Source organism: Panthera onca, chromosome D1 (genome assembly GCF_046562875.1).
Source record: "Panthera onca isolate mPanOnc1 chromosome D1, mPanOnc1 haplotype 2, whole genome shotgun sequence".
Lineage (NCBI taxonomy): Eukaryota > Metazoa > Chordata > Mammalia > Carnivora > Felidae > Panthera > Panthera onca.
This window is the reverse complement of record NC_138348.1, coordinates 60,881,403-60,908,551: the sequence shown is the minus strand read 5'-3', so window position 1 is coordinate 60,908,551 and position 27,149 is coordinate 60,881,403. Positions and strand designations below refer to the sequence as shown.

The following is a 27,149-nucleotide window of genomic DNA, read 5'->3' as shown; positions in this document are numbered from 1 at the left end:
GAATGGCCTCAAAGTCTCATCCAGGTGGACTGGTTTAAGATCTCATTTGGAGGCAGCATCCCCAGGCCTTGGTGAGGATAAGGTTGGGAAAATGGTGATGCCATCTACTTAGATGAAAAAGGATGTATTTATTGAAGGTAGAACTTAAAAATATTTACTTGAGTTATTCAGGGGACAGAGGGTTGAGGAGAACATACTAAAGAATTACCCTACTTAGTAGTGGGTGGAATTACATGCTTGAGCATCAGTCAGTTTCACAGGGAAAGTGCAGAATGTTGGTTTATAAAGCTTTAGCGCTTAGAATGCTGGATATGTCCGGGAATTTATTCTGATACTTCTCCTGGTCCTTTTGTCCTGAGCATCCTCACAGTTGACTACAAATAAGTATAATTGCTATTTACTCAGTGTCTACACGTTAAAAATCTTTCAAGGAAAAAGAGTGAGTTATTCCATATTGTAGCCTGCTTTTGGTGTTTGGAGTTTTGAAGTATAGCAAGATCGTAACACACTGGAGAACTTTGCCTAATAAGAAATACAGTGGAGTTTAATTTATATTCCCATTAAAATCCTGTCAAGCTTTACTTTATTAGAATCATGGAGAAGCCATCTCCAGTACTGCTAACTTGGTCCAGCATCTGAACACAGACATTCCATAACATTCCTCATTTTAGAGATTTTTTTTGTCCTTTAAATTTTGACTCTGATCTACTGTTTTGTCCTTGTCTTTTTACTTTCATGGCCTTATCATTTTATAGTCCTCTATCTTGTATGCTTATCTGGTTTGATTCATCATGATAACTGTGTCTCATCCTTTTTCTTTAATTTTCCCAAATTTTTGACCTCCCTTTCCAACCTAAATTATCTTCTCCATCTTTTATAAAACAAAAATAAATTATAAAAATGCAAAAATGAGGGGCTTTGGAGTGTACATGCTCTACCACAATTTTCTAGGTTAAATAAATGCCTTTATTAATAATTTTACAGTTATTAGAGCTTACTGGTGAGCCAGGCTCTATAGTGAAGTCTTCTACCAAGATTATTTAATTCTCACAACCACTCTGTTGTACAGTTGCTATTTACTCTTTACGGGTAACGTAACTGAGTATTAGAGAGGTAAAGTAACTTGCCTGAAGTCACACATTATTAAAATGGAGGAACGTTTGATACAAAGGTAGTTCATATTGTTGTAGGAATTTAAAACTGAGTAAATCTGGCTTCAGAGCCCTAGTTCTTTACCATTATACTGTCTGTACCCTCAGGTACAATCTTAGTTAGAATTGTAATGTGATCTTCAGTACCATGGTCTTGGTCTGAACACTAAGTAGTGATTTGAATAGTTAGGCTTCTGAGTCATAGCGTGCTTTTCTCCTCATTTATGCTTTTTTACTTTTAAAAGTACCAATTTTATTAGTATAAGCCTTATTATAAAAGATACAGTGTTCTAATGGGATACTGAAATATATTAAAAGAAATACAAATTCCTAGGTACAGTTGAATGCCTCAAACACAAACACCTGTTTGTCTTGCGGAGGACAACTCTAGTCTTTCTCTGATTTGGAAATTATTCTCTTCTTGAATCTTTTTGAATCAACACTCCATCTCCTATAGCTGTAACGTTTTGTGCAGTGTGTCATCAAAAGACTCCAGGGTTCGTTCTCCTACTGTTATGACTTCCATTTACCCTAATTAAAGAAGCGGTCTTATTTTTTTCCTTTTAGCTCAGTGGTTTTCAACCTTTATTATAATCAGGTGATTTAATTAACTATTTCTGGCTGCACATTAGAATCATCTGGGGAATCCTTTTGAAAAATACTGATGCCCAGGCCTTAACCACACTCCAATAAATTCAGGGTCCTTGGGGCTTGGGGCCTGGCTTCAGTGATTCTAATGTGTAGCTAGGAATGTCTGTTTTCATTTATTTAGCCTGATACTTTTCTTCAAATTCTGTCTTTTAGTCTGGTTTGTCTGGTATTAGTAGAGCCACTTGGGCTGTCTTCTGGTTACTGCTTTGCATGATGTATCTTCTTCATCCTTTTTTTCTTTTTTTCTTAAGTTTCTAAGAACTTCTCTCTCTCTCTCTCTTTTTTTTAATGTTTATTTTTTGAGAGAGAAAAACAATGCAAGCGGGGGAGGGGCAGAGAGAGGGAGACAGAATCCAAAGCACACTCCAGGCTCTGAGCTGTCAGCACAGAGCCCAGTGTGGGCTCGAACCCATAAACCGTGAGATATGACCTGAGCCTAAGACAGATGCTTAATGGACTGAGCCACCCAGGAGCTCCCCTTTTAAAAAATTTTTCTTTTTGTTTTCTTTTGTTTCCTTATTTTTAAGGGCGGGGGTGAGGGGCAGAGAGAGAATAAGACAGAGGATCTGAAGCATGCTTTCTGCGCTGAGAGCAGAGAGCTCAATGCTAGGCTCAAACTCATGAACCATGAGATCATGACCTGAGCTGAAATCGGATGCTTACAACTGACTGAGCCACCAGGCGCCCCTCATTTTCATCCTTTTAACCTCTTGGGTCTTTGATTCCAAAATGTGTGTCTTGTAGACAGCATATGTTTGTGTCATGTTTGCATGATCATGTTTGTGTGAATCTAGTCATGCAAACAATTATATAGAAGTTTAACTGTTGTAATAGAGGAGGTACTTTGGGAATATAAATGAGCGAGTACCTACCTTTGCCCAGCAGCTATCATAGCATCACTGTAGTCATTGCGGAAATTTAAATGGTTGACTAGGAGATGGATAAGCATTCCAGATAGAGAAGAGCATAAGAAAAGCCATAGAATTCTGAAATAATGTGGGTACAGGAAGTTGCAACTTAATTTCAGGCCTTAGGTTTCTAAAAGATTTGTGGTTCACGAACTTCAGACCATGTGAAAAAATTGGATTTGGACACTGAATTATAAATGCCTTAGCAATATTTTTCTTTATTTAAAGGAAAAAACACATTAAATAAAGGCAACCTGTCACTGACTGACTAAATTCTGTAAAGAGTTCATTTTGCCCTATATACTTTGTATCATAGAAATTAGCGTATAGGAGATGCTTAAATGTTAGTTTGAATAAATGTCCCATATTTCAAATTAGTAATAATGGGTGTTTTAGTTGTTCTTTTCATCTTTTGCTTACTAGAGATTTGTCAGGGTGTAACTATTTCCTTTTGGGGATTTCTTGTAAAGATAGATACTACTGAATCCCCCTCCATACACTATTCCTTCCTTCCTTTTCTTTCCTTTCTCTTTTCTTCCTTTCCTCCCTTCCTCTGTTGTTTCCTCCCAGACCCTCTTCATCTTGGTTTATAATAGTACCTTAGAATCCTAAAGTGGCAAATCTTTGTATAATCTCTCAGTTTTTTTCTTGGATTACATGGTTGTACCATGTCTTTACTGCATGCCAGAACATATGTGTTAATCTCTATCTTCTTATTACTTTTTATAGGAAACTTAGAGTATAGTTTTAAGATCCAGTTTTTCTTTTCTCTTTCCCAAGATAGCTCAGGGAAAAGTCATTATTACTTTTCTGCTGTTGACCTTTTCAAATTAAGGGGTGCCTGGTGGCAGGCTCAGTTGGTTAAGCATCCGACTTTGGCTCAGGTCATGATCTTGCGGTCCACGAGTTCAAGCCCCTCATCGGGCTCTGTGCTGAGCTCAGAGCCTGGAGCTGCTTGGAATTCTGTGTCTCCCTCTTTCTCTGCCCTACCCTTGCTCACACTCTGCCTCTCTCTTTCAAAAATAAACAAACACTAAAAAAAATTAAAGGGGCACCTGGGTGGCTCTGTCGGTTAAGCATCCAACTTCACCTCAGGTCATGATCTTGTGATTCATGAGTTCGAGCCCCACGATGGCCTCTGCGCTGACAGCTCAGAGCCTGGAGCCTGCTTTGGATTCTGTGTCTCCCTCTCTCTCTGTTACTCCCCTGCTCACATTCTGTCTGTCTCTCTCCCTCTCAAAAATAAACATTAAAGAAAAAAATTTTTTTAAATCCCCAGCCCCATTTTTCTGAATTGTTTCACGTCTTCACCAGGGGTGACCTGAAATTCTTATTTCTAAAACTAAAATTTTTTGACTTGTTGGAAAGGCATTGGGCAGCTTGAGGGGTGGAGAATTCAGCTACAGGTTGTTATTATATTGTTGGTGAGATATGAACTCACCAACAATTATATTGTTGGTGAGAGATGGCTGTGGGGAGTGAGAAGAAACAGTAGAGAAGTTCCCAGGTTTCTGGTGTAGAGAGTAGGTAGTTAATAGTTCCACTTATTGAAGAAATAAATAGCCGAAAAACTGCAGGGTTTATGGGGGGAAAGTGTGATTCCCTATTTAAAAAAAATTCAGAGGCACCTGGGTGGCTCAGTCAGTTAAGCATCTGATTCTTGGTTTCAGCTCAGGTCATGATCTTATGGTTCATGGAATTGAGCCCCACATCGAGCTCTGGGCTGACAGTGTGGAGTTCCCTTGGGATTCTCTCTCTTTACCCCTTCCCCACTCTCTCTCTCTCTCTCACTCTCTCTTTCTCACTCTCTCTCTCCCTCCCTCCCTCCCTGTCACTCTCAGAATGAATGGATAAACTTAAAAAAAAAAATAAAAAATCAGAATTCTAACATATGAGCACTATTTGAAAAACTAGCCATGTTTCTCTTATAGCTTACTAAAAGCTTATTCTGAATAAACAGATTATGGCAGTCTATCTTATTTTACGGCTCTTTTTGGTTTTTGTGAATTATTTAAGTTGCTGTGCATGTATATGCTATACATAGGTTAAATATACATCTTACATTTTGTCAGGGTGGTTTTTTAGAGTGTGTTGTTTATGACTTAAGATAATTAAATTAGCTTTATTAAACTATCTTGGCATTGGTGTCCAGTTTATTCTCTTATAAGTAAAGCTTTCTATAACTAACTGTCATTTGCATTTATTAAAAAAAAAAAAACAAAAAAACACTTGTTGTAATTGTAGAGATTGCTGTGTTCTGCCAGATAAAGGTTTGATAGTTGTTGGACATCTTTTCTGTTCCCCCTTACCCACAAAGAAAGAAATGGAACCTTCTATAAACTGAAATCGCACTCTAAATAGAGAAAAAGAAATGTCAGTGTGGATTGAATCTATTCTATAGATGAGAAATACATAAGTTAATGTGTGTTGTTTGTGTGGGTTGATAGTTGATGAGTAATTCATTAATCTTGAAAGATCTTCTAGCAGAAATGTTTGAGTTGAATTCTGTTTTCAGAGTGACTCTTTCTCCACTTACACATGCTATTAGACACCAAGTGGTAACTCAGACTTAATGTTTCTTGAGTTACAATTAAATTCTCATCTTATGCCGTTTAATTAGTGAGGGATATTTCCACTGTCTTAAAAGACAAAATGTTACCACGTAAAGAAATTTACATATACTTCTTAAGCTAGAATCATCAATAATATAAACAGTTTGTATCTACAAGGAAGTTAATACTGGGAGATTTTCTCCATTTCCTCTAAGGTTGATACTAGAGCATAGTAAGTTGCTTTACTATGTATTGTCAAGCAATGTAAGAATCTTTACAGGCTCCCTCCCTGACCCTCTGAGTCCCACACCCAACCTGCCATATTTTTATTACCTGGGATTTAGTTCCATATTGTCAGTCATTTATTTTTATGCTTCTCTGCAGTTATTATTATTTTTCATTTTAGAGAGAGGGGGAGAGGGGAGGAGGAAGAGGGAGAGAGAAAGTCTTAAGCAAGATCCATGCCTGCCTCACACTTCACTACTAAGATGCAGGGCTCCATCCGCCACCCTCGGATCATGACCTGAGGTAAAATCAAGAGTTGGTCGCTCAACCCACTGAGCCACCCAGGCACCCCTCTCAGCAATTATTTAAACTAAGCTATATGTTTTAGTAAGTTTATTTGTTCATCGCTTTTTTTGGTTCCCACATTTTTCTTTTTTATTCATTCTTTTGCTATAGTACATTCTTATTCCAACAGGATTTCTACGAGTGAACTTTGAGTTCTTGCATGGCCGAAAATATACTTATTTAGCCCTCTGTTCTGACTACTCATTTAAAGTACAGTATTCCAGAGCACCTGGGTGGCTCAGTCAGTTAAGCATCTGACTTTGGCTCAAGTCATATGATTTCAGGATTGATGAGTTTGAGCCTTGCATTGGGTTCTCTGCTGTCAGTGCAGAGCCCACTTTGGATCCTCCGTCTGCCCCCCCTTCTGCCCCTCCCCCACTTGTGTGTGTGTGCTCTGTTGCTCTCCCTCTCAAAAAGATATATATATATGTAAAAAAACACGGTATTCCAGCGTTCAAATAATCCGTCCCCTGCAAACTTTGACAATACTGCTCTTTTTTCTTCTAGCACCCACTGTTGCTAGTGAGAAATCTGTCATTCTGACTCTTTTTCCTTTGCAAGTGAGCTTCTTTTCCTTCCTGAAAGATTTTTATAATTTTATTTTAAATCCCTGGAGTCTGACATTTTCTAGGATGTGTCTTTCTCTTTCAGTTGCTTTGATTTTGCGTTTACTTTTTTTTTTTTTTTTTTTTTTTTTTTAATTTTTTCCCAACGTTTTTTATTTATTTTTGGGACAGAGAGAGACAGAGCATGAACGGGGGAGGGGCAGAGAGAGAGGGAGACACAGAATCGGAAACAGGCTCCGGGCTCCGAGTCATCAGCCCAGAGCCTGACGCGGGGCTCGAACTCACGGACCGCGAGATCGTGACCTGGCTGAAGTCGGACGCTTAACCGACTGCGCCACCCAGGCGCCCCTTGCGTTTACTTTTTAAGTCATTCAAATTACAGATTTATTTGAAGCCTTCTGTGTATTACTCCTGTTCTAGTTCTCTTTCTTCCATTCCCTAAGCAACCACTGTCCTGAAATTTAGAGTTTATTATTCTCATGAACACTTTTATACAAAGAGTATATTTACATATCCATGAACTACATAGTATGGATTTACATGCTTTGAAACTTTACATGTGAGCAGTATAATACTGTACTCATTCTTCTGCAACTTCCTTTTTTCCCTCTCTCAACACTGTTTTTGAATATATCCATGTTGATTTATATTGTTTTTATTTACTTTAACTGTTGTATAGTATTCTATTACGTAAAAGTGCTGTGTGCGTGTTTTTTTTTTTTTTAATTGGTGGATGTTAGGTTTACCTTATGCTGTTAAGAGTCATGCTGTAATAAACATTCCGGGCTGCCTGGGTGGTTCAGTCGGTTAAGCATCCGACTTCGGCTCAGGTCATGATCTCACGGTCCGTGAGTTCGAGCCCCGCGTTGGGCTCTGTGCCGACAGCTCGGAGCCTGGAGCCTGTTTCAGATTCTGTGTCTCCCTCTCTCTCTGACCCTCCCCCATTCATGCTCTGTCTCTCTCTGTCTCAAAAGTAAATAAATGTTAAAAAAAAAAATTAAAAAAAAAACCATTCCAGTGGCTTTGCCTAAAGTTGGAATTGCTGGGGCGAGGGTATATAAATCTTTATTTGAGCTATAGTATAGCCTGATTATTTTCCAAAGTGGCTTTATTAATTTACATACCTCCATCAGTGCATGAGGGTTCCCCTTCATCCAGATATTCAGTACTTGGTATTGTCACAGTTTTATGTTTTTGATAATGTGATTGTGAATTTGTTTCTTATTGTTGCCATGATAAAGTTGAGGATTTTTCATATTTTTTGGCCATTCAGTTTTTGCTTTTGTGAATTGCCTTTTTATACTCTTTCCCCTGTTTTCTTTGTGATTGTCTGTTTTTATTGATTTGCCACAATTCTTATTATATTTCAGATGTCAATCCTTTGTCATTTTTATTTGCAATGTGAACATCTCAATACTACTTATTTCTTATACTATTTTTATACTTTCTCTTATTAAACTAAACTTCAAAATTTCAGCGTGGTATCATTGTCAATCCTTTTTTAGTGTTTATACTTTTATATTTTGTTTAAGAAACCTTTCTCATTATGATTCTGAGGCCATAAGATACTCATCTGTATTTCCTTCTAAAAATTTTCAAATTGTAATTTTTTTTTTATAACTTTTAAATGTTTATTTAATATTGAGAGACGAGCATGAGCATGGGAGGGGCAGAGAGAGGGGGGAGACACAATCTGAAGCAGGCTCCAGGCTCTGAGCTATTAGCACAGAGCCCAATGTGGGGCTCGAACTCACAAACCACGAGATCGTGACCTGAGCCAAAGTCAGATGCTTAACTGAATGAGCCACCCAGTTGCCCCTCAAATTGTAATCTTAATTAAACCTCTTAGAAGTTACTTTTGTGTAATATGTGAGGGTTTTTTCCCCTCTCACTAATTTTTTTAATTTTATTTTTTATTAAAAAATGTTTTTTAAGTTTATTTTTGAGAGCGCGTGCACGCACATACACACGAGTGGGGGAGGAGCAGAGGGAGAAGGAGAGAGAATCCTAAGCAGGCTCTAGTGCTGTCAGTGCAGAGCCCCATTTGGGGCTCGACCTCCCAAACAGTAAGATCATGACCTGAGCCAAAATCAAGAGTTGTACACTTAACCAGCTGAAACACCCAGGCTCCCTTCTTGTGCTTTCTTTGTCAGGTTTTGGTACCAGGGTGATACTGGCCTCATAGAATGAGTTGGAAAGGATTCCTCCTTTTCTGGGTTTTGGAGGAGTTTGAGAAGGATGGGAAAATTCACCAGTGAAGCCATCTGATGCTGGACTTTTCTTTGTGGGAAGTTTTTTATTATTATCTCTCTACTTGAATACCCTATGAGTATTCAGATATTCTATTCTTGAGTAAGTTTTGGTAGTTTGTTTCTAGGAATTGTCCTTTTCATCTAGGTTGTTTAGTATATTGACATTCAGTGGTCAATAGTCCTATCCCTGCATTCATTCCTGACTTTAGTTATGTGAATCTTCATCAGCCAAGCTTCATTTGTCTTCATCAGCCAAGCTAAAGGTTTGTCAATTTTGTTCATCTCTTCAAACAAGCAACTTTTGGTTTCATTGACTATGATTCCATTTATATTAAATTTCCAAATTAGGCGGATCTCTGGAAACAAAATAAATTAGTACTTGGTGGGAGTTGAGGGTGGGGGAATTGGAAGAGATGAGGTTCCTATCAGGGTTGATGGAAATATTCTGTAATTAGGTACTGGTGATGATTGTACAGTATTGCAAAACTACTAAAAACCACAGGATAATACACTTTAAAATGGTGGATTTTATGCTATGTAAATTTTATTTCAATAAACTTTTTTTTTCAAGAGTTAATTGCATGCGTATGGGTCTATTTCTCTACCTTATATTCTGTTTTCAGTGATCTATTTGTCTTTTTTAATGTTTATTTTTGAGAGAGAGGGAGAGAGAGTGCATGCGTGTGTACGAGTGGTAGAGGAGCAGAGAGAGGGAGACACAGGAACCGAAACAATCTCCAGGCTCTGCTCTCAGCACAGAGCCCGACGTGGGGCTCAAACTCATGAACTGTGAGATTGTGACCTAAGCCAAATTCAGACCCTTAACCACCTGAGCCACCCAGGCACCCCAGTCTGTCTCTCTTGAGGCCAGTATCACTCTGCCTTGCTCAGCTCTAGCTTTGTAGCAAGTCTTGAAGTCAGTAGTTTAAGTGCTACAACTTTCTTCTTTTTAAAAGGTGGTTTAACTATTTCAAGTCTTTTGCATTTCCATATGAATTTTGGCGTAAGTTTATCAATTTCTTTAAAATATTTCCTGACATTTTTATTGGGATTATGTACAGATGAATTTGGGCAAAATGACACCAAAATGGCATTGGGTCTTCTGATACATGAACACAGTATATCACTCCATTTCTTTAGGTTTTATTTTTTTTTTAGCAGTGTTTGATGGTCTTCCACATCTCTTGTCACACGTGTCCATAAATACTTTGGTTTTTTATGATAGTCTAAACGTATTGCTGATACATATAAAAAACATGATTGATTTTTTTTTTTTGTATATTGGTCTTGTATTCTGCAATCTTACTAAACCCAGTCATTTTAAATAGCTTTTAAAAAATGATTCTTCATAAATGATCATGTCATCTGTAAATACGGTTTTACTTCTTTGTTTCTCATCTGGATGCCTTTGATTTTTTTTTTGTTTTTTCTTGTTAGAACTACACACAGAGTGGTAAATATAAATGGTGATTATGGACATTCTTGCCTTCCTGATCTTAGGGGGAAAGCATTCAGTTTTTCACCATTAAGTCTGGTGATAACAAGATTTTTCACTATGTCCTTATACAGGCTCAGAAAGTTCCCTTCTATTCCTAGTTTGCTGAGAAATTTTATCTGTAATGCATATTGGATTTTGTCAAAATTTTTGAAATATATTGAGATGATTATGACTTTTCATTTTAAGTTTGCTAATGTGGCAAATCACACTCATGGATTTTTAAAAACCAGTCTTGCATTTCTGGGAGGATAAACCCCACTTAAGTCATTGGTGTGGACTGAATTTTGTATATCGAAATTTACATTTCGAAGCCCTAACACCCAGTGTGACTCTGTCTGGAGGTAGGGTCTTAGGTGGTAACCAAGTTTAAATGAAGTCCTAAGACTAGGGCCCTAACGTGATAGGACTGTGATATCTTATAATAACAGGAGGAGAGATCTCTTTCTCTTTCTCTGCCATGTGAGAACACAGTGAGAAGGTGGTTGTCTACAAGCCAGAAGAGAGCTCTCACCAGAACTTGACCATGCTGGTACCCTCGTCTTGGACTTCCAGCCTCAAGAACTGTGAGAAAATAAATTTCTGTTGTTTAAGCGACCCAGAACAGACTAAGACAGTCTTTTTGAATTATCCTTTTCATGTATTTGCTAAAATTACGTTAAGAAATTTTGCATTTGTGTTCACAAGGGGTATTACTCTGTAGTTATCTTTGTTTTGATGTGTTTATCTGATATTGTTATCAGGGTATAATGTTGACCTCATGGAAGGAATTGCAAAGCATTTCCTCCTTTTCATTTTTCTGGAATAATTTGTATAGATTTGGTATACTTTGAATCTTTGGCTTCATTCACCATTGAAACCACCTGGGCCTGGAGTTTTCTTTATGGGGAGATATTGAAGATTTAATTTCTTTAATAGGTATAAGACTATTTATTTTATCTGTTTCCTTTTGGATGAGCTTTGGTAATATGTTTCTTTCAAAGAATTATCCCAGTTCATTGAAGTTATAGAATTTATCAGGAAAAAAAAGAAAAGAAAAAAGAGAATTTATCATCATACATTGCTCATAGTGTTCTGATTATATTTTTCATATCTATAGTATCTAATCCATTTTGTTTCTGACATTGTTAATTTGCGTCTCCTTTTTTCCCCCACCTGCTTAGTCTGGCTAGAGGCTTATCAATATTTTTTTTTTCCTCAAAGAACCAGCTTTTGGTTTCATTGACTTCTGCTACTTATTATTTCCTTTCTTCTCTTTATACTGTGTTTCATTTGCTCTTATTGTAGTTTCTCAAGGTAAAAGCTTTGGTCATTGATCTGAAACCTTTTTAAATATAGGTTGTTAATTCTATAAATTTCTCTGCTTCTTTTAGCTGCATGCCACAAAACTTATACGTATTGTATTTTTATCTTGTTTGGTAAGTTTTTCACTTTCATTTCTTTAATTTTACCCCTCCTTTTTTTTTTTTTTTTCCTTTTGAGGCTCCAAATTAGCTGTATATTTGACCATTTAAAATTGTCCCACAGTTTATTGATCTGTTCACTTTCAATCTTTTCTGTCATTTTGTTTAGTTTTTACTGTTGTGTTTGTAAGTTCACTAATTTTTTTTTTTTTTTTTTTTTTTTTAGCAGTGTTTAATCTAGTTTATATCCTATTCAGGGCTTTTTAATATCAGAAAGTGGTTTTCCTCTGAAGAATTTTTATTAGTTTTTTTTGTTTTTTATATAATCCATGTCTTCATTCCACATATTCAGTCTTTCCTCTAGTTTCTTGACCATATAGATTATAGTCATTTATAATCCTATAACTTTTCATGTCTTTTAATTTTATTATTATAGAATTAATATAACCTTGTAAGTCACTTAATGGTTAGATATACTTTTTTTCTTCATACTATGGGTTTAATTTTTCTGCTTTCTTTGCTTGTCTGGTAATTTTTGATTAGATAGTAGACATTATAATTTTACTATATTAGATGACAGATTTTTTAAAAATTAAGTATAGTTGCCATATAATGTTACATTAGTTTCAGGTGTACAACATAGTGATTCAACAATTCTGTAGGTTACTCCGTCCTCACCAAGGTAAGTTCAGTCACCATATGTTATTGCAGTGTTGTGGACTATATTCCCTATGCTGTACTTTTCATCTCCAGGACTTATTTATTTTATAACTGAAGTTTGTACTACTTAATCTCCTTCACCTATTTTGCCCATCCCTGGCCCACTTACTCTTTGGCAACCACCAGTTTGTTCTTTGTTTATTCATTTGTTTTGTCTTTTAGATTCCACAAATAAGTGAAATCATATGGTTTTTATCTTTCTCTAACTTACTTTACTTAGTGTAACACCCTATAGGTCCATCCATATTGTCGCAAATGCCAAGATTTCATTCTTTTTTTTTCTTGGCTGAGTAATATTCCATTGTGTATATATACCATATGTTCTTTATCTGTTCATCAGACACAGATGAGTTGTTTCCACATGTTGGCTATTGTAAATAATGCCATAATATATGCTAGATTTTGTGTGTGTGTGTGTGTGTACACTTAAATTCTTGAGCTCTGGGACATGGTTCATCTACTTGGAAACCGAGCCAAAGTTGGACACTTAACTGACTGAGCCACCCAGGCGCCCTTCAGTATCTTTCTTTCAAACTTTAAGTGAGGTTGGATGTTTGTTTATTCTAGGGTTAATATTTTTCCTATTGACACAAGATTCATTTTTCTGTTAAGAGTCAGATACTAAATATTTTAGGCCTTGTAGACTATAGAGTCTCTATCACTACCTATCCTTTCTGTTGCAGTGTGGAAGCAACCATAGAGAGTATTTAAATGAATGAGCATGGTTGTGAACTTATTCTTAGATACTGTAATCTGAATTTCATGTAATTTTTCAGTTATTATGAAATATTACCTTCTGACTTTTTTTGGCTGTTTAATAATGCCGAAACTATTTTATTTTTTAATTTAGTTTTATTTTATGTTATTTTATGAGAGTGGGAGCTAGCGAGCATGAGCTGGGGAGGGACAGAGGGGAGAGAGAGAGAATCTCAAGCAGGTACCATGCTCAGTATAGAACTTGACTTGGAGCCTGATCCCATGACACTGGGATCCTGCCCTGAGTGAAATCAAGAGTTGGATATTCAACGGGCCACCCAGGTGCCCTAATGCAGAAACCATTCTTAGTTCTTGGGGTATACAGGAATAAGTGTGGGATGTAATTTGTCCATTCTAACCAATGCTATTTGATGTGTGAACTTTTCCATTGTAGCTGTTAGAGACAGGACTTGCTCATAGACCTCTGTGGGCAATGGGCATTGTTCCCTCTATTCCTTTTGGGTGATTCTTTCTGTGATCTTGGGTAGTTTCCTCACATACATGCACTGATCAATACTTTGATATAAAGGTGCAGAGGGAACTGTTTTTAGATTTCCAGAGTGCCCTCTACAGTTTTCTCCTGTGTCGCTGTACTCGATGAACTCCAGTTCATGTCTCTAGTTTGCCTTCTTGACTTCCAGCTTCATCTCTTTGGCCTGGGAAGATTGCCAAGTTTTGACCAGGTCCTCCTTCTTTGCCTCTTTACCCAGGTAGTACACTGGGGCAATTATAGGGCTTATATCCTTTGTTTCTCATCTCTAATGTTCCCTTTCTTTTGTTGCTTCTTGTATAATGTCTTAAGTGCCATTGTTTCATATATTCTGTTTCATTGCTTAGTTGTTTCAGCGAGTAAGATCAGTATAGTTCCTGTTACTCCATATTTATTGCAAATGCAAGCACATTACTTTTTTTTTCTTTTCCATTTTCTTTTTCTTTTTCTTTTTTTTTTTTCCTTTTCCTTTTAAAACTGTCATTTGAAGGGATTTGGGCAGGAGGGTCAGCCCACCATCTTGATGTGATGTAACTTTCATCATTGTACTTAGAATTAAAATGGCGATCTTTTATTCCCCAAATGTGCATTGAGTACCTCTCATATGCTAAACCCTTCTCTAGGTATCGTGAGTAAAATTTCAGTAGAACTTACAGTTTCATGTTCTCTAACGTTGAATGGTGAACATAATGTCTACCCACATGAAATAGGAAATATATATATACGTTCCTTAGGGATTTACTTGATTGCATGAATCATAACCAAGGGTCCACGAATCATTTAAGACACTTTAAGATGCCAAATTTAAATTTAAATATATATGTACATTTGTTAAAAGTTCACACAGGCTAATAAGGACATTATATCATTGCATTTATATGAAATCCTCTTTTTAAAAAAGTATTTCATATAAATGCATTAAATTTTTTTAATGTTTATTTATTTCTGAGAGAGAGAGACAGGGTGTGAGTGGGGAAGGGCAGAGAAAGAGGGGGACACAGAGTTTGAAGCAGACTCCAGGCTCCTTGCTGTCAGCACAGAGCCAGACGCGGGACTCGAACCCATGAACTGTGAGATCATGACTGGAGCCAACTGAGCCACCCAGGCACTCCTATATGAAGTACTCGTAACTCACCATGGTAGTTTCTTTTCCCCTTGCAGGTCAGATATTTTGATTGATAGTTAATAATAACCTTAGCAAGTAAAACACAGGTTTTTAATAAATTCAGTTTGGTACACCAAATCTTTTAAAATGTAGTATCTGTGGTGAGAAATAATGTGAAGCGGTGTGGTATAGAGTAAAAAACATGGCCTTCACTATTAACTGGGCTAGAATCTCAGTTTTGCCACTTGATATTTGTATATCTGGGCAATTTATTAAATTCTGAACCTCTTCATAATGGAGACAATAATACCTCTAATGTTGTTTTAAGGATCTACTATCAGTTCCTTTTGCCTTTTTTGGAAATGTTAAAACCAACCTATTGCTTCATTTTAGGTAGTTCACATAAAATGCATAGATCTGTTTACAATTCATTATTCTCTTAATTCACGTGATCTGCTCAAATACATAAGTCTTTAATATTGTTTATAGTATTATTTATAAGAATTAGGAATTCTCTTTCTGGCCATGTTAGAGTAATAAGTCTCTATCCCCTTGTCATAAACATTGAGTAAACTGGACCAAAATAAATGAATTATCTTGTTTTCAATATTATACAATAGGCAGAGTAGGATTGTGACCTCAGAGAGAAGAAATAAAGGAGGTAAGGTCTACCACTACTTTGGCTTCCTGTCTGGAGCCGCAGAAGCAGGAAGAGGGAGCCTGGAAGCCTCACTCAGTTGAAAAGGCAACAGTTGGATGTTGGAGAGTCTTAAGCAACTAGAAGTTGCAGAGCCAGGTTCTGAAAGGGAAGGAGCTATGCAGACAAAAGCAGAAATCTGTACAGGGGCCACCTTGAGTCTGCTGCTGAATACTAGGATCATAAATGCATAAAGTGAAACTCCATGAGGCCAAGCAGTGAACATCTAGGGGCTTATTAGCAGAACATTTCCTGAGTTTACACAAGAGATGTTTAACCCTGATGAGACATAGCAAATGATCCTTTGAAGCACTCAGGGCATTCAGTGGAGAACCCAATGGATTTGTCATACAGGAAAGACAGAAAAGCCCTCAGATGGATCAAATAGATCTACAAATCACTGCTTGCCAAAACAAAGCCCAACTTTCTTTGCAGAATGATCACAAATACTCAACAATGGTAGTGTAACATTGGTATTTTCCCACATCCAAGCAGAAATTGATAGACATGCCAAGAAGCAGGTCCTTTGTAACCCATGACCAGGAGAAAAATCAGCCCAAAGAAACAGATTTAGAAATGACAGAAGTAATGGAACCAGCAGACAAGAATGTTAAAATAGCTACTGTAACTAATGAATATATTTAAAGGAAAATATGAATGTAGAGAAATGGAAGATATATAAAAAAGAACCAAATGGGATGTGTAGGGATGAAAGCTAATACTATTTGAAATAAAAAGTTAACAGCAGATTGGACAGTGCAGAACAGAACAGCAAACTTGACGATCTAACAGTAGACTTAAAGTGAAGCAGAGAAAGAGAACTGAAAACAACCAAATTAACTCTTTTATGTGTGGGACAATGCCAAGCAGGATACAACAAAGTGTATTTGACATCCTAGAAGGAGGATGGAGCCAAAAATATTGTAAGAAATAATATTTCCAAATTTGAAGAAAATTGTCAATTCACACATCCATTAGTCTTAAGAAATCAAAAGCAGGGCAGACACACACATATACCAAGACATAACAAATTCCTGAAAACCACTAATAAAGAATTTTGAAGGTAGCCAAAGAAGACATGTGTAGAGAAACAATGAAGCCTTTTTATCAGAAACTATGCAAACCAGGAGATACTGAAATATTTTTAAAGCACTAATGAAAAAAAAAAAAACTATCAATATTTACATAGCCAGGAAAATATCCTTTGAAAATGGGGATATAATAAAAACCTTTTCAGACAAAGAGAATTTGTTACTAGCTACTTGACATACAGTTCACAAATAACTGCAGATGGGAAGAAAACAGATCAAATGAGAGGTTGGATCTAGATAAAGAGATGACGACTGCAAGAAATGATAAATATGTGAGTAAATATAAAATACATTTTCCTGGGGTGCCTGGGTGGCTCTGTCAGTTGAGTGTCCCACTCTTGATCTCACTTCAGGTGTTGGTCTCAGAGTTGTGGGTTCAAGCCCCATGTTGGGCTCTATGCTGGGTGTAAAGCCTACTTAAAAAACAAAACAAAAAAAACATTTCCCCTAATTAAAAAAATTTTTTTAATGTTTATTTACCTTTGAGACAGAGAGAAACAGAGTGCCAGTGGGGGAGGGGCAGAGAGAGAGGGAGACCCAGAATCTGAAGCACGCTCCAGACTCTGAGCTGTCAGCACAGAGCCCGACATGGGGCTTGAACTCACGAGCCTGGAGATCATGACCTGAGCCGAAGTCAGCTGCCCAACCGACTGAGCCACCCACGTGCCCCACCATTTTACCTAATTTTAAATCTTTAAAAAGGATAGCTCACTGCTTAAAACAAAAATCATAATGTAAGTTTTACAACATATGTAGAAGGAAAATGTAGGGAAATTGAAGTGTGGTATTAGAAGGATAAAAAGTGTTCATATTTTACATGAAGTGAGAGAACATTGTTTGATATTACACTGTGTTGAGTTAAAGATGCATATTATAAAACCTCGAGCAAACACCAAATATTAAAATGAAGAAGTGTGCCTAATTAGCCAATAGTGGATATTAAATAAAATGCTAAATTATGTTCACTTTAATTTATTTTTAAGGTACGTTTACATGAAAGAAGACAGTAAAAGATGGAAGGAGCAAAGAAATTTTAAGATATATAGTAAACAAATGGCAAGATTGTAGATTTAAATCCAATTATATCGGTAATTGTATTAATATAAGTGGTTTTAATCAATGTTTGGCAAGCTTTTTCTGTAAAGAGTCAGACATTAAAAAATATTAGGCTTTGTGGTCAAAGCCATTTGACCTTTGTGGTCAAAATAAAGTATCTGTTGAAACTGTTCATTTCTGCCAATATAGCCTGAGAGTAGTTATAGACATTACATAAATGAGTAAGTGTGGCTGTGTTCCAGTAAAACAGTAGATCCTGAAATTTGAATTTCATGTAATTGCAATGTGTTTAAAATACTATTTTTTAAAAAAGATTTTTTTAATGTTTATATTTGAGAGAGAGAGACAGAGTGCAAGTGGCAGAAGGGGCAGAGACAGAGAAAATCTGAAGTAGGTTCCAGGCTCTGAGCTGTTAGCAGAGAGCCCAACATGGAGCTCGAACTTATGAGTCATGAGATCATGACCTGAGCCAAAGTGGGACACCTAACCGACTGAAGCATCCAGGCTCCCCTAAAAAAGATTTTTTCTTTCTTTTATAATTTTTTTTAATGTTTATTTATTTTTGAGCGAGACACAGACAGAACATGAGCGGGGGAGGGGCAGAGAGAGAGGGAGGCACAGAATCCGGAGCAGGCTCCAGGCTTCGAGCTGTCAGCACAGAGCCCAACGTGGGGCTAACTCACAAACTGTGAGATCATGACCTGAGCCGAAGTCGGACACTCAACCGACTGAGCCACCCAGGCGTCCCACCCCTAAAAATGGTTTTTAAGTAATCTCTACACCCAGCTGGGGCTCCAACTCCCAACCCCGAGATCAAGAGTTGTGCGCTCTACCAACTGAGCCAGCCAGGTGCCCCACAAAATACTGTTTGTCTTTTTCTTTTTTCCCACCAACTCTTAAAAAAGTTAAATCATTCTTAGTTTGTGGGCTGTACAAAAACAGGTGACAAGATGCATTTGCCTTGTGAGCCTTAGTTTGCTAGACCTTGCTTGACCTAAACCTTCTGTCTCTCATCTGGTCACCACTAGCCAGCTGTGGTATTTGAGTTAAAATTAATTGAAATTAAAGAGATTGACTGCGTGGGTAAAAAAGCAAGCCCAACTATATGCTATGAAAATCCACTTTAAATATATAGTTTGAAATGAAAGGATAGAAAATGATATATTGTGCAAAGCTAATCATAAGAAAACTGGAATAGCTATACTAATACCAGAAAATGGAGACATCAGAACAAGGAACATGAGCAGTAATAAAAAGGGATATTTTGTAACACTAACAGGGCTAATTTCTCAGGAAGATACAATAATTCTGACTGTTTTCACCCAGTAACAGAGCTGAAAAATACATATATAATCTAGATTATAAAGCATAAAGATACAATAAGTGCATACAGTATAATTCCATTTATATGAAGCTCTAGGAAAGACAAAGTTATAGTGAAAGAAGGCAGACCAGTGGTTGCCTTTGTCTGGGAGTGGGGTGACTGACTGGAATGGGGTTACAAGGGAACCATTTAGTCATTCTCTTCTGTTTTATATTTTGCTTATCTTAGTCTGTTCTCTTGTCATGTTAGGAAGCTTACTCATAAAAACCAGTTCATGGTTGGCCAGTTGTAAACTGGTAGCATGGGTAAAGTTGTTGATTGGGTGGCATAAGTGTGCAATGCCAAAATGTATATTCCATTTTACATGTGTACCTTCACAATTTTAGAAATTTGTTATCTGTTTTATATCTGGTTCATTAAGAAACATTTTTTATTATTTATTTATTTATTTATTCATTTGCTAGTCAGTCAGGTACTAGGGTTAGGAGAGTTTCATGTTTTTGAAAAATTTTGTATTTTTTAATTTTTTAATGTTTATTTTTGAGGGACAGAGACCAAGCACAAGCGGGGGAGGGGCAGAGAGGGAGGGAGACAGAATCTGAAGCAGGCTCCAGGCTCCTTGCTGTCAGCACTGAGCCCGATAGCGGGCTTGAACTTATGAGCCGCGAGATCATGACCTGAACTGAAGTCGCTTAACCGACTGAGCCACCCAGGCACCCCAAAGTTGTTTTCTTTTGTTGTTTTTTTAAATCCAAATCAATCCATTCATTTAACAAGTCTTTATTGAACGTGTGGTATGTGGTGGGCACTGTCCCAGGTGCTGAAGATTCAGTCTTGTTTAACATGGGATAGAGTTGATCAAATAGGCATTTATGATACAATGTGATGCATAAGTAGAATCATTTTGGAATACCCATCAGGGGCACTTAATCCTGATAAGGTAAAAGAGTGATTTCCTGAGGGAGCAACAACCAGACAACTTTGAGGATGAATAGAGGTGGGTTGAAGATAGAGGGGACTGTACATGTTAAGATCTGGAGTCTAGAAACCGTATGGAATGTTTGGGAATTATGAGAAGTTCAGGTGGTGTTGTTGAGCCATTAAACCAAAACTAGCAGCTCATTACTCTGGACTTTTTGTTATATGAGAAAAAGTAACTCCCTGAAGCCACAGTGGTAAGGTTTTTTATTACTTGAACATACCTGTAACCAGCACAGTGAGACAGCATATTTAAACTGAAGTGAAGAGATGGATGAGGTGACTTAGGGACAAAAGAAATTAAGTCCTAAAACAGAATCACCTTTCAAGGAGAGGGCAGAAGTGTAGGGTCTGCAAAGGAATTTAAAAGGAGGCAAAAGAAATAAGAGGAGAAATCAGAAAAGTAGTGTCACAGGATGGCCAGGTTTCAAGAAGGAAGATCTGGTCACCAGTGTCACATGGTGCCAAATTAAGACAAAAACCAAAGCATCCATTTAGTTTAACTAATAGAAGTCAGATTATGGTGAGTTTGGAGCAAATGGGACAGGTAAGAAAGAGACTGAGTTCATAGACTTTTTTTTTTTTTTTTTTTTTCCCAGAATGGTAGGAGCAGTGTGTGTTAGTCGGGAGGGGACTTTTTCAAAAAAAATCTCCACAAGTTCCTTACTCTTAATCTTGTTCTTTGAGGCCAGCAGTAGTTTAAAAAAAAATCCATTGAAGTTCATATGTAAGTGAATATACTTGTAAACTTAACTTCTAGTGGCTTTTTCACGGGACCCAGTTTTAGTAAACCACTCCTCTGAACATTTGTTTTTCTTTAAAATGTGTAGAACCTTAAGCCAACAGTTGTTTATTTTCATTTAGATTAGATTTTCTGTACAGAAGAACTAAGTATTGAGATAATGATGTTTCTTTGCCAACAGTGTAGAATAAGGGGAGGGATGTTAGTTTTTCAGCATAACTGAACAATCTCCATTCAACACTTGGAAAAACATAATTAAGATCTCAGCTATCTTGAACCTATAGGAGGAAGGGTTCTTTAAACTGGTATATGTCTATGCCTTTTGGGTTCTCTAAACTTGTTGAATGTATTTGCAGAAATTTTTATGTTTACATTTTTCTTAGGATGTCCATAGCTTTCATTCAAACTAAGAGGTTGTCTTATGTTAGATTTCCCAACAAGCAAACTCTGAGACAAAAATGTGAGCACACATAGTTTATTTGGGAAGCACTGCCAGGAAACAGATAGTTTAGATCATATGTCAGGTTTATCCCAGCACTGATTCAGGGCTGCTCTCAGGAAGGGTTAACTCCTTGCCCTGTAGTCAGAAAGGCCTTGCACATGGCTGCAGGTTAGCCTGCACTGGAGTCCTAATTGCTATGAGGGTAAAGGTGAGGTGCCTCCAGCATCTGCTGCAGAGGTAACAGTACAATGGAATTTCATTTCTTGGTTAATTTGAAATATTTAAAAATTTGGATTTTTGAAGAATTTTTTTTTTTAAGTAATCTCTACACCCAACATGGGGCTCAAACTCATGACTCTGAGATCAAGAGTCACATGCCTGTACCGACTGAGCCAGCCAGGCACCCCAAAATATTTAAAAATTGTTTGATGGAAATTCTATGACATTAAGGAACTATTCATATTTAGGTAGTAATGATGGTATTCTGGTTATTTTTAAAGAGTTTATATCCCTTAGAGATACATAGTGAAATATTTGTGGATGAAATGATACCTGGAATTTGGTTTAAAATGACATATGGGAGAGGGAAAAAGTCTCTTGGTTGATTATCGCTGAAGTTGTGTGATGAGTTCATGGGTTTTATTATGCTAGTCTCTATTTTGGGATTTGTTTCAACATTTCTTAATAAAGGGGTTTTTTTTGTATGTGTGTATGCTTTTTCCTTTTTTTTAATTCAAGTATAATTAACATACAGTATTATATTAGTTTCCGATATATAATATAGTGATTCAGCAATTCTTTATGTTACTTGGTACTCATCACAATAAACATACCGTTGATCCTCTTCACCTATTTGACCCATCCCCCCCACCTCTCTTCTGGCAACAACCAGTTTGTTCTGTATATTAAAGAGTCTGTTTCCTATTTGTCTTTTTGTTTGTTTGTTTTGTCTCTTGAATTCCACATATGAATGAAATCATATGGTATTTGTCTTTGATGGACTTATTTTACTTCGCATAATACCCTCTAGGTCCAGCCACGTTCTTGCAAATGGCAAGATTTGGTCCTTTTATGGCTAATATTCCATTGCATATGTACCACATCTTTATCCATTCATCTATGGATGGACACCTGGGCTGCTCCCATTTCTGGCTATTGTAAATAATGCTGCAGTAAACATAAGGGTACATGTATCTTTTCAAATTAGGTGGGTTTTTTTGTTTTGTTTTGTTTTCTTTGTGTAAATACCCAGTAGTGGAATTACTGTATCATATGGTAATGCTATTTTTAATTTTCGAGACACCTCCATCCTATTTTCCACAGTGGCTACACTAGTTTGGATTCCCACCAACAGTGTATGAGGGTTCCTTTTTCTCCACATCCTCAACAATACTTGTTATTTTTTGTGTTTTTGATTTTGGTCATTCTGACAGGTGTGAGGTGATATCTCATTGTGGTTTTGATTTCCATTTCCCTGACAATTAGTGACATTGAACACCTTGATTTGGTTTTGTTTTCTTCTAAAATGTTCAGTGGTACCATTTTGCTAAATAGAAATATCTCTATCTGAAGTTAAAGAAGTTCCAGGTCATGTGAGTAGTTAAATAACTAGTAAAAGACAACAAGAAACACATGCACTGTTTTTTTCCCCTTATATTGTAGAGTTATCAAATGTGCACATGAACAAATCAGTTCCTTTAGAAGTCTTCAGGCAGAATCTAATTTTTTATTACTCTTGTTTTGCTGATGTTTTAATTGCATTTACTTAAAAATCACCAACATTTTATTCAGATACCCTGGTTTACTTAATAATCATTTTTAGCAGTCAGCTGGCTGGCCCCCCAATAAGGTGTCATTGTTTTGCTTTTAATAAGACATGATCACCATCTGGTGGTGAATAACAGTAACTTTGGTTTGTATTGTTTTAGGGTTTATAATAGTGTTTTGATATGCATTTTCTTGTTCATTGAAATAACTATAGAGATTACAGTCTTACCCATTTCTTGTCTGTGTCTAATGCCAAGATTTCAAGACACTAAGATGACATAGTATGTTACTCATCTAGCTATCTCTGTTTGTTAAATGAATGTTGATTGAAGGAAAAGTGTAAACTGGTCACTTGTTAGCAAGGAATAGACTATACATTTCACAAAGAAATGGAGGCCTTTTCTTTTCTTTTCTTTTCTTTTCTTTTCTTTTCTTTTCTTTTTTTTTTTTTTAAGTAATCTCTGCACCCAATGTGGTGCTCGAACTCACAACTCCAGGGATCAGTTTACCGATTGAGCCAGTCAGGTGCCCTTATATAGGTATTTATTTAAACACACAGACTTCATTATTTGCTCCTATATACAGATTCCCATGGGAGCATTCACCTCTTCCATTTCTCCCCTCAAAAGGGAGAGAAAGGGATAAACATAAACTGCAAATAAGTTGTCTTGAATTGGTGATATCGCCTGATGGCTCACACAGTGAACCCAAAGCCACTTTTGCCATCTTTTTTATCCACCTCCTCATCACTTTCCTGCCTACTGTTAGTTCACATAATTTCTCTTTGACACCTGTAGCAACTCTCTTTTTCTCTAGCAGCAGCAGAACTGTTCTCCCTGTTGTTTTCCTTCTCCTTTATTTTCTTGCCTCTGTTCCAGTTCATCAAGTCCTTGAGTGAATCAGGAACTGTGCTTGGTACTGAGAATACAATGATGAAAAAGGCAGTTGGATCTGGCCCTTGTCTTCATGGAGCTTACATCTGAGGATGGGAGAGAGGAGGAAGAAGAGATAGATGGTAGATAATTACAAAGTGAGACTTAACGATAATTAAGACTATATGATATTAATATTACTCTCACTGAGAACATATACTATTGTGGATTTTGTTTTTATAGTTATAAGTTTCCAGAAAGCAATTTGGAAGTGGAGTGACTATTTTAAAATTTTACCTGTAAGATGGATTGGAAAATAGTGGTGGTGGCACTGTGTTGTGAGTCTAGTTAATGCCACTGAGGTGTACACTTAAAAATGGTTAAAATGTTAATTTTATGTTATTTGTATTGTACCACAATTTAAAAAGTTAATTATGTAATAAAAGAAAACCCATTGATTTGTATACTTTAAATGGATTTAAATGGAGCTGTGCAGAAGGGGTGGCTTGATTCGTAGGTTAGGTCTTCTGAACTGTTTCTCTATTCATTTAATACTTTAAGAAACATTAGAGCACTGGGCTTGGAAGGTTTGGGCTCTTGCCTGGCCTCTGCTTGTTGGTAGGCAATTCACATCATATCTTTGTTAACTAAATTTTCTAGTCTATTAGATAGTGTGAATTAGATCATTGCTTTCAGTTCAAAAATTCTAAGATCCCATGATTGACTGTTGTGTTATTATTAGGCAATTAATACCTGCCTCAATACCTGGACATAGGCATTAAACAATACAGCTGGAGGACTTTAGATCAACTTTATATGGACAAGGAAATTGAAGTTTGCACCTCTTTCTCCTGACTGTGTCTAATGCTTTTCATAATACATACATAAAAGAACTTTTAAGTATTAGTTGAAATATTAAGTATAGGCTTTTAAGTGAAACATGGACATTTGAAATGATGAAGAGTATCAGAAATAAGACATGATACAAATAAATTTATTTGATTTATTAAATGTGTGTATGTGTTCCTTTTCTGACTTAGTATGATTAAATAAAAAGTGGTTTCTGCTTTTAAAAATGAACAAATTAATTATGGGGTGCCTGGGTGGCTCAGTCGGTTGGGTGTCTGACTCGGCTCAGGTCATGATCTCGCAGTCTGTGAGTTCGAGCCCCGCACTGGGCTCTGTGCTGTCAGTTCAGAGCCTGGAGCTTGCTTCAGATTCTGTGTCTCCCTCTCTCTGTCCCTTCCCCACTCACCCTCTGTCTCGTTCTGTGTCTCAAAAAATGAATAAACGTTAGAAAATTTTTTTGTTTTAATTTAAAAATGAACAAATTAATTGGGATCACATTGAAGACAAGTATATAGTAGGTACTTCCTGATCAAGATTGGTGAAGGTGCTTGTTAGAAACTTTCTACATTTTGCACTTTTCCTTGAGGGCACTTCTCTGCATCTATGCTGCTACAGCCTTATCCTGGGCCATCATCATCTCTTGCTAAAGTGTGGCAGTAGCCTCCTAATTAGTAGTATTTGCTTCCCTCTCATTCATTCCTCGCAGAGCAACCAAAGTGACCTCCACATCTCCTTTACCTTTTTAAATTATGGAAAATGTGAAAGATACAAAAGTAGAAAGTTGTATAATGAACTTCCATGTACCCATCACCCCCCCCCCCACTTTGGTACGATGTTATGATTTTGTTTCATCTGTAACTCCATCTACTCCCCCCCCCCCCCCGCCCCCGCCAGCTGCCTAGATTATTTTGAAGCAGATCCTAGACACAGAATGATCTTTTAAAAACTTGGATCGTGAATCTTTCCTAAATTTCTCTCTCAAGTTCTTATAACACTTACAATAAAATCTCAACTCTTTCCATGGCACCCAAGGCTTTATAGGATTTGACTCCTGCTTACTTCTTCACCAGCCACACTAGAAGCTTTTGGCTGCCTCAGAACTTCTGTATAGGCATTTCCTTGTGGCTAGCATTCTCTTCTCTACCTTGGCTTGGTTGGCTGCTTCTTCAAGGTCTCATCTTTATTAACGGTTTTACCGTTTATAAAATGTTTCCCTAAAATGTTAGCAATTGATGCGTCTAGGCGAAGGGTGTACTAGTCTTTGAATTTTTCACTGTTGGAGTTTGTTGGGGGAAAGGTCCTCCTCTCCCTTAAATACTGTCACATTACTATTTCTTTTCAAATTTGTTTAGGGTCTTTCGCTCCTATTCTCTCCACCCTTCAAGTCCTCTGTGATTATTAATTAAGCAGAGAGAAAAGAGAGAAGGGAAATAAAATCATCTGATTAGAGGTGAAGGCATATGGTACTGGAAGCCATGGTCTCCAGTATCTCAGATTCCCTCTGCCAGGACATTGTTCCTTACGTGTAAGGAAAAGGAAGCCCCTTAAAGACCGACTAATGTGAGTGTGGCTCACATCATTTTACCCAGAAAGAGGCCTTTCCTCTCCATAAGAAATATCTACCTTCTCCTTTGGGAAGGAGTGCTGAATTGCTGGTTATCACAACCTCCAACCATGCTGATTACTTCCAGTACACTGATTACTTTCTTTCTTTTTTTTTTTTTTTTTAATTTTTTTAATGTTTTTATTTATTTTTGAGACAGAGAGAGACAGAGCATGAGCAGGGGAGGGGCAGAGAGACGGGGAGGTGCAGAATCTGAAGCAAGCTCCAGGCTCTGAGCTGTCAGCACAGAGCCCAGTGCAGGGCTCGAACTCACGGAGTGTGAGATCATGACCTGAGCTGAAGTTGGACGCTCGACCGACTGAGCCACCCAGGCACCCCTGATTACTTTCTTTGTAGCGGAGACATTTTCACAGTTTGGGTTCTTAAATAATCTGAATCATGTTTGGTTTCTCTACCTGTAGGAGAACAGCAGTATGATTCTAAATGAAACAAACCTAAAGTGGAGCAGCAGATACCCCTTGGTTTATCTGCCTGCATACTAGGTCTTCTTGGATTTATTTTTTTCCACTGTGGTAATAAGCTGAGCTTAGTGATTTTTATTATTCTTACTTGGCATCTCTGAACTGTGGCTTTTCGGAGAGTGGCCTAAATTACAGTTCATTGTCTGAACTGTTCCTCTGCTTTTCACAAAATTTTAGGATGATTGATTAAATGAATTATTTGAAGATAAGGTATATAAATGCATAATAGTTATTTCAAGGATCAAGTGGTCTGTGGGAATCGTCTCATTATTGCTAATGAATTTGCTAATCTGTGCTCCCTCAACAGAGTTTGGAAAAAACTGGGCAATACATAAAAGTTTATTGTTAGGTTATCTTTTAATCATCATATCTGAAATCAATGTTCTTTGATCAGTAACCTATATGAAATCAACTATTTTGGGACTGTAAGTGTATCTTTGCTTACAAACATAGAGGAAGTTTAGGGGTGTCTGGGTGGCTCAGGCAGGCAGTGTCCAACTCTTGATTTCTGCTCAGGTCATGATTTCATGGTTCATGGGATCTAGTGCTGCGTCAGGCTGTGCTGACAGTGTGGAGCCTGCTTGGGATTCTCTCTCTGCCCCTTCCCTGCTTCTGCATGCACTCGTG

The 27,149-nt window shown here is 37.2% G+C and overlaps 1 protein-coding gene across 3 annotated transcripts in view; it reads left to right on the top strand.

Moving 5' to 3' along the window:
• Positions 1 to 27,149, top strand: part of RSF1 (remodeling and spacing factor 1) — a 155,320-nt gene that overhangs the window by 9,701 nt on the left and 118,470 nt on the right. Inside the window, exon 1 of one of the 3 annotated variants that reach the window (XM_060605528.3) lies at positions 10,108 to 10,711. The exons of the other annotated variants lie outside the window; for them this stretch is intronic. Coding sequence (XP_060461511.1) covers positions 10,672 to 10,711 — 40 coding nt within the window. The 5' untranslated portion in view covers positions 10,108 to 10,671. Of the gene's footprint in view, positions 1 to 10,107; positions 10,712 to 27,149 lie in introns of those variants that run through there. 3 annotated transcript variants of the gene reach the window in all.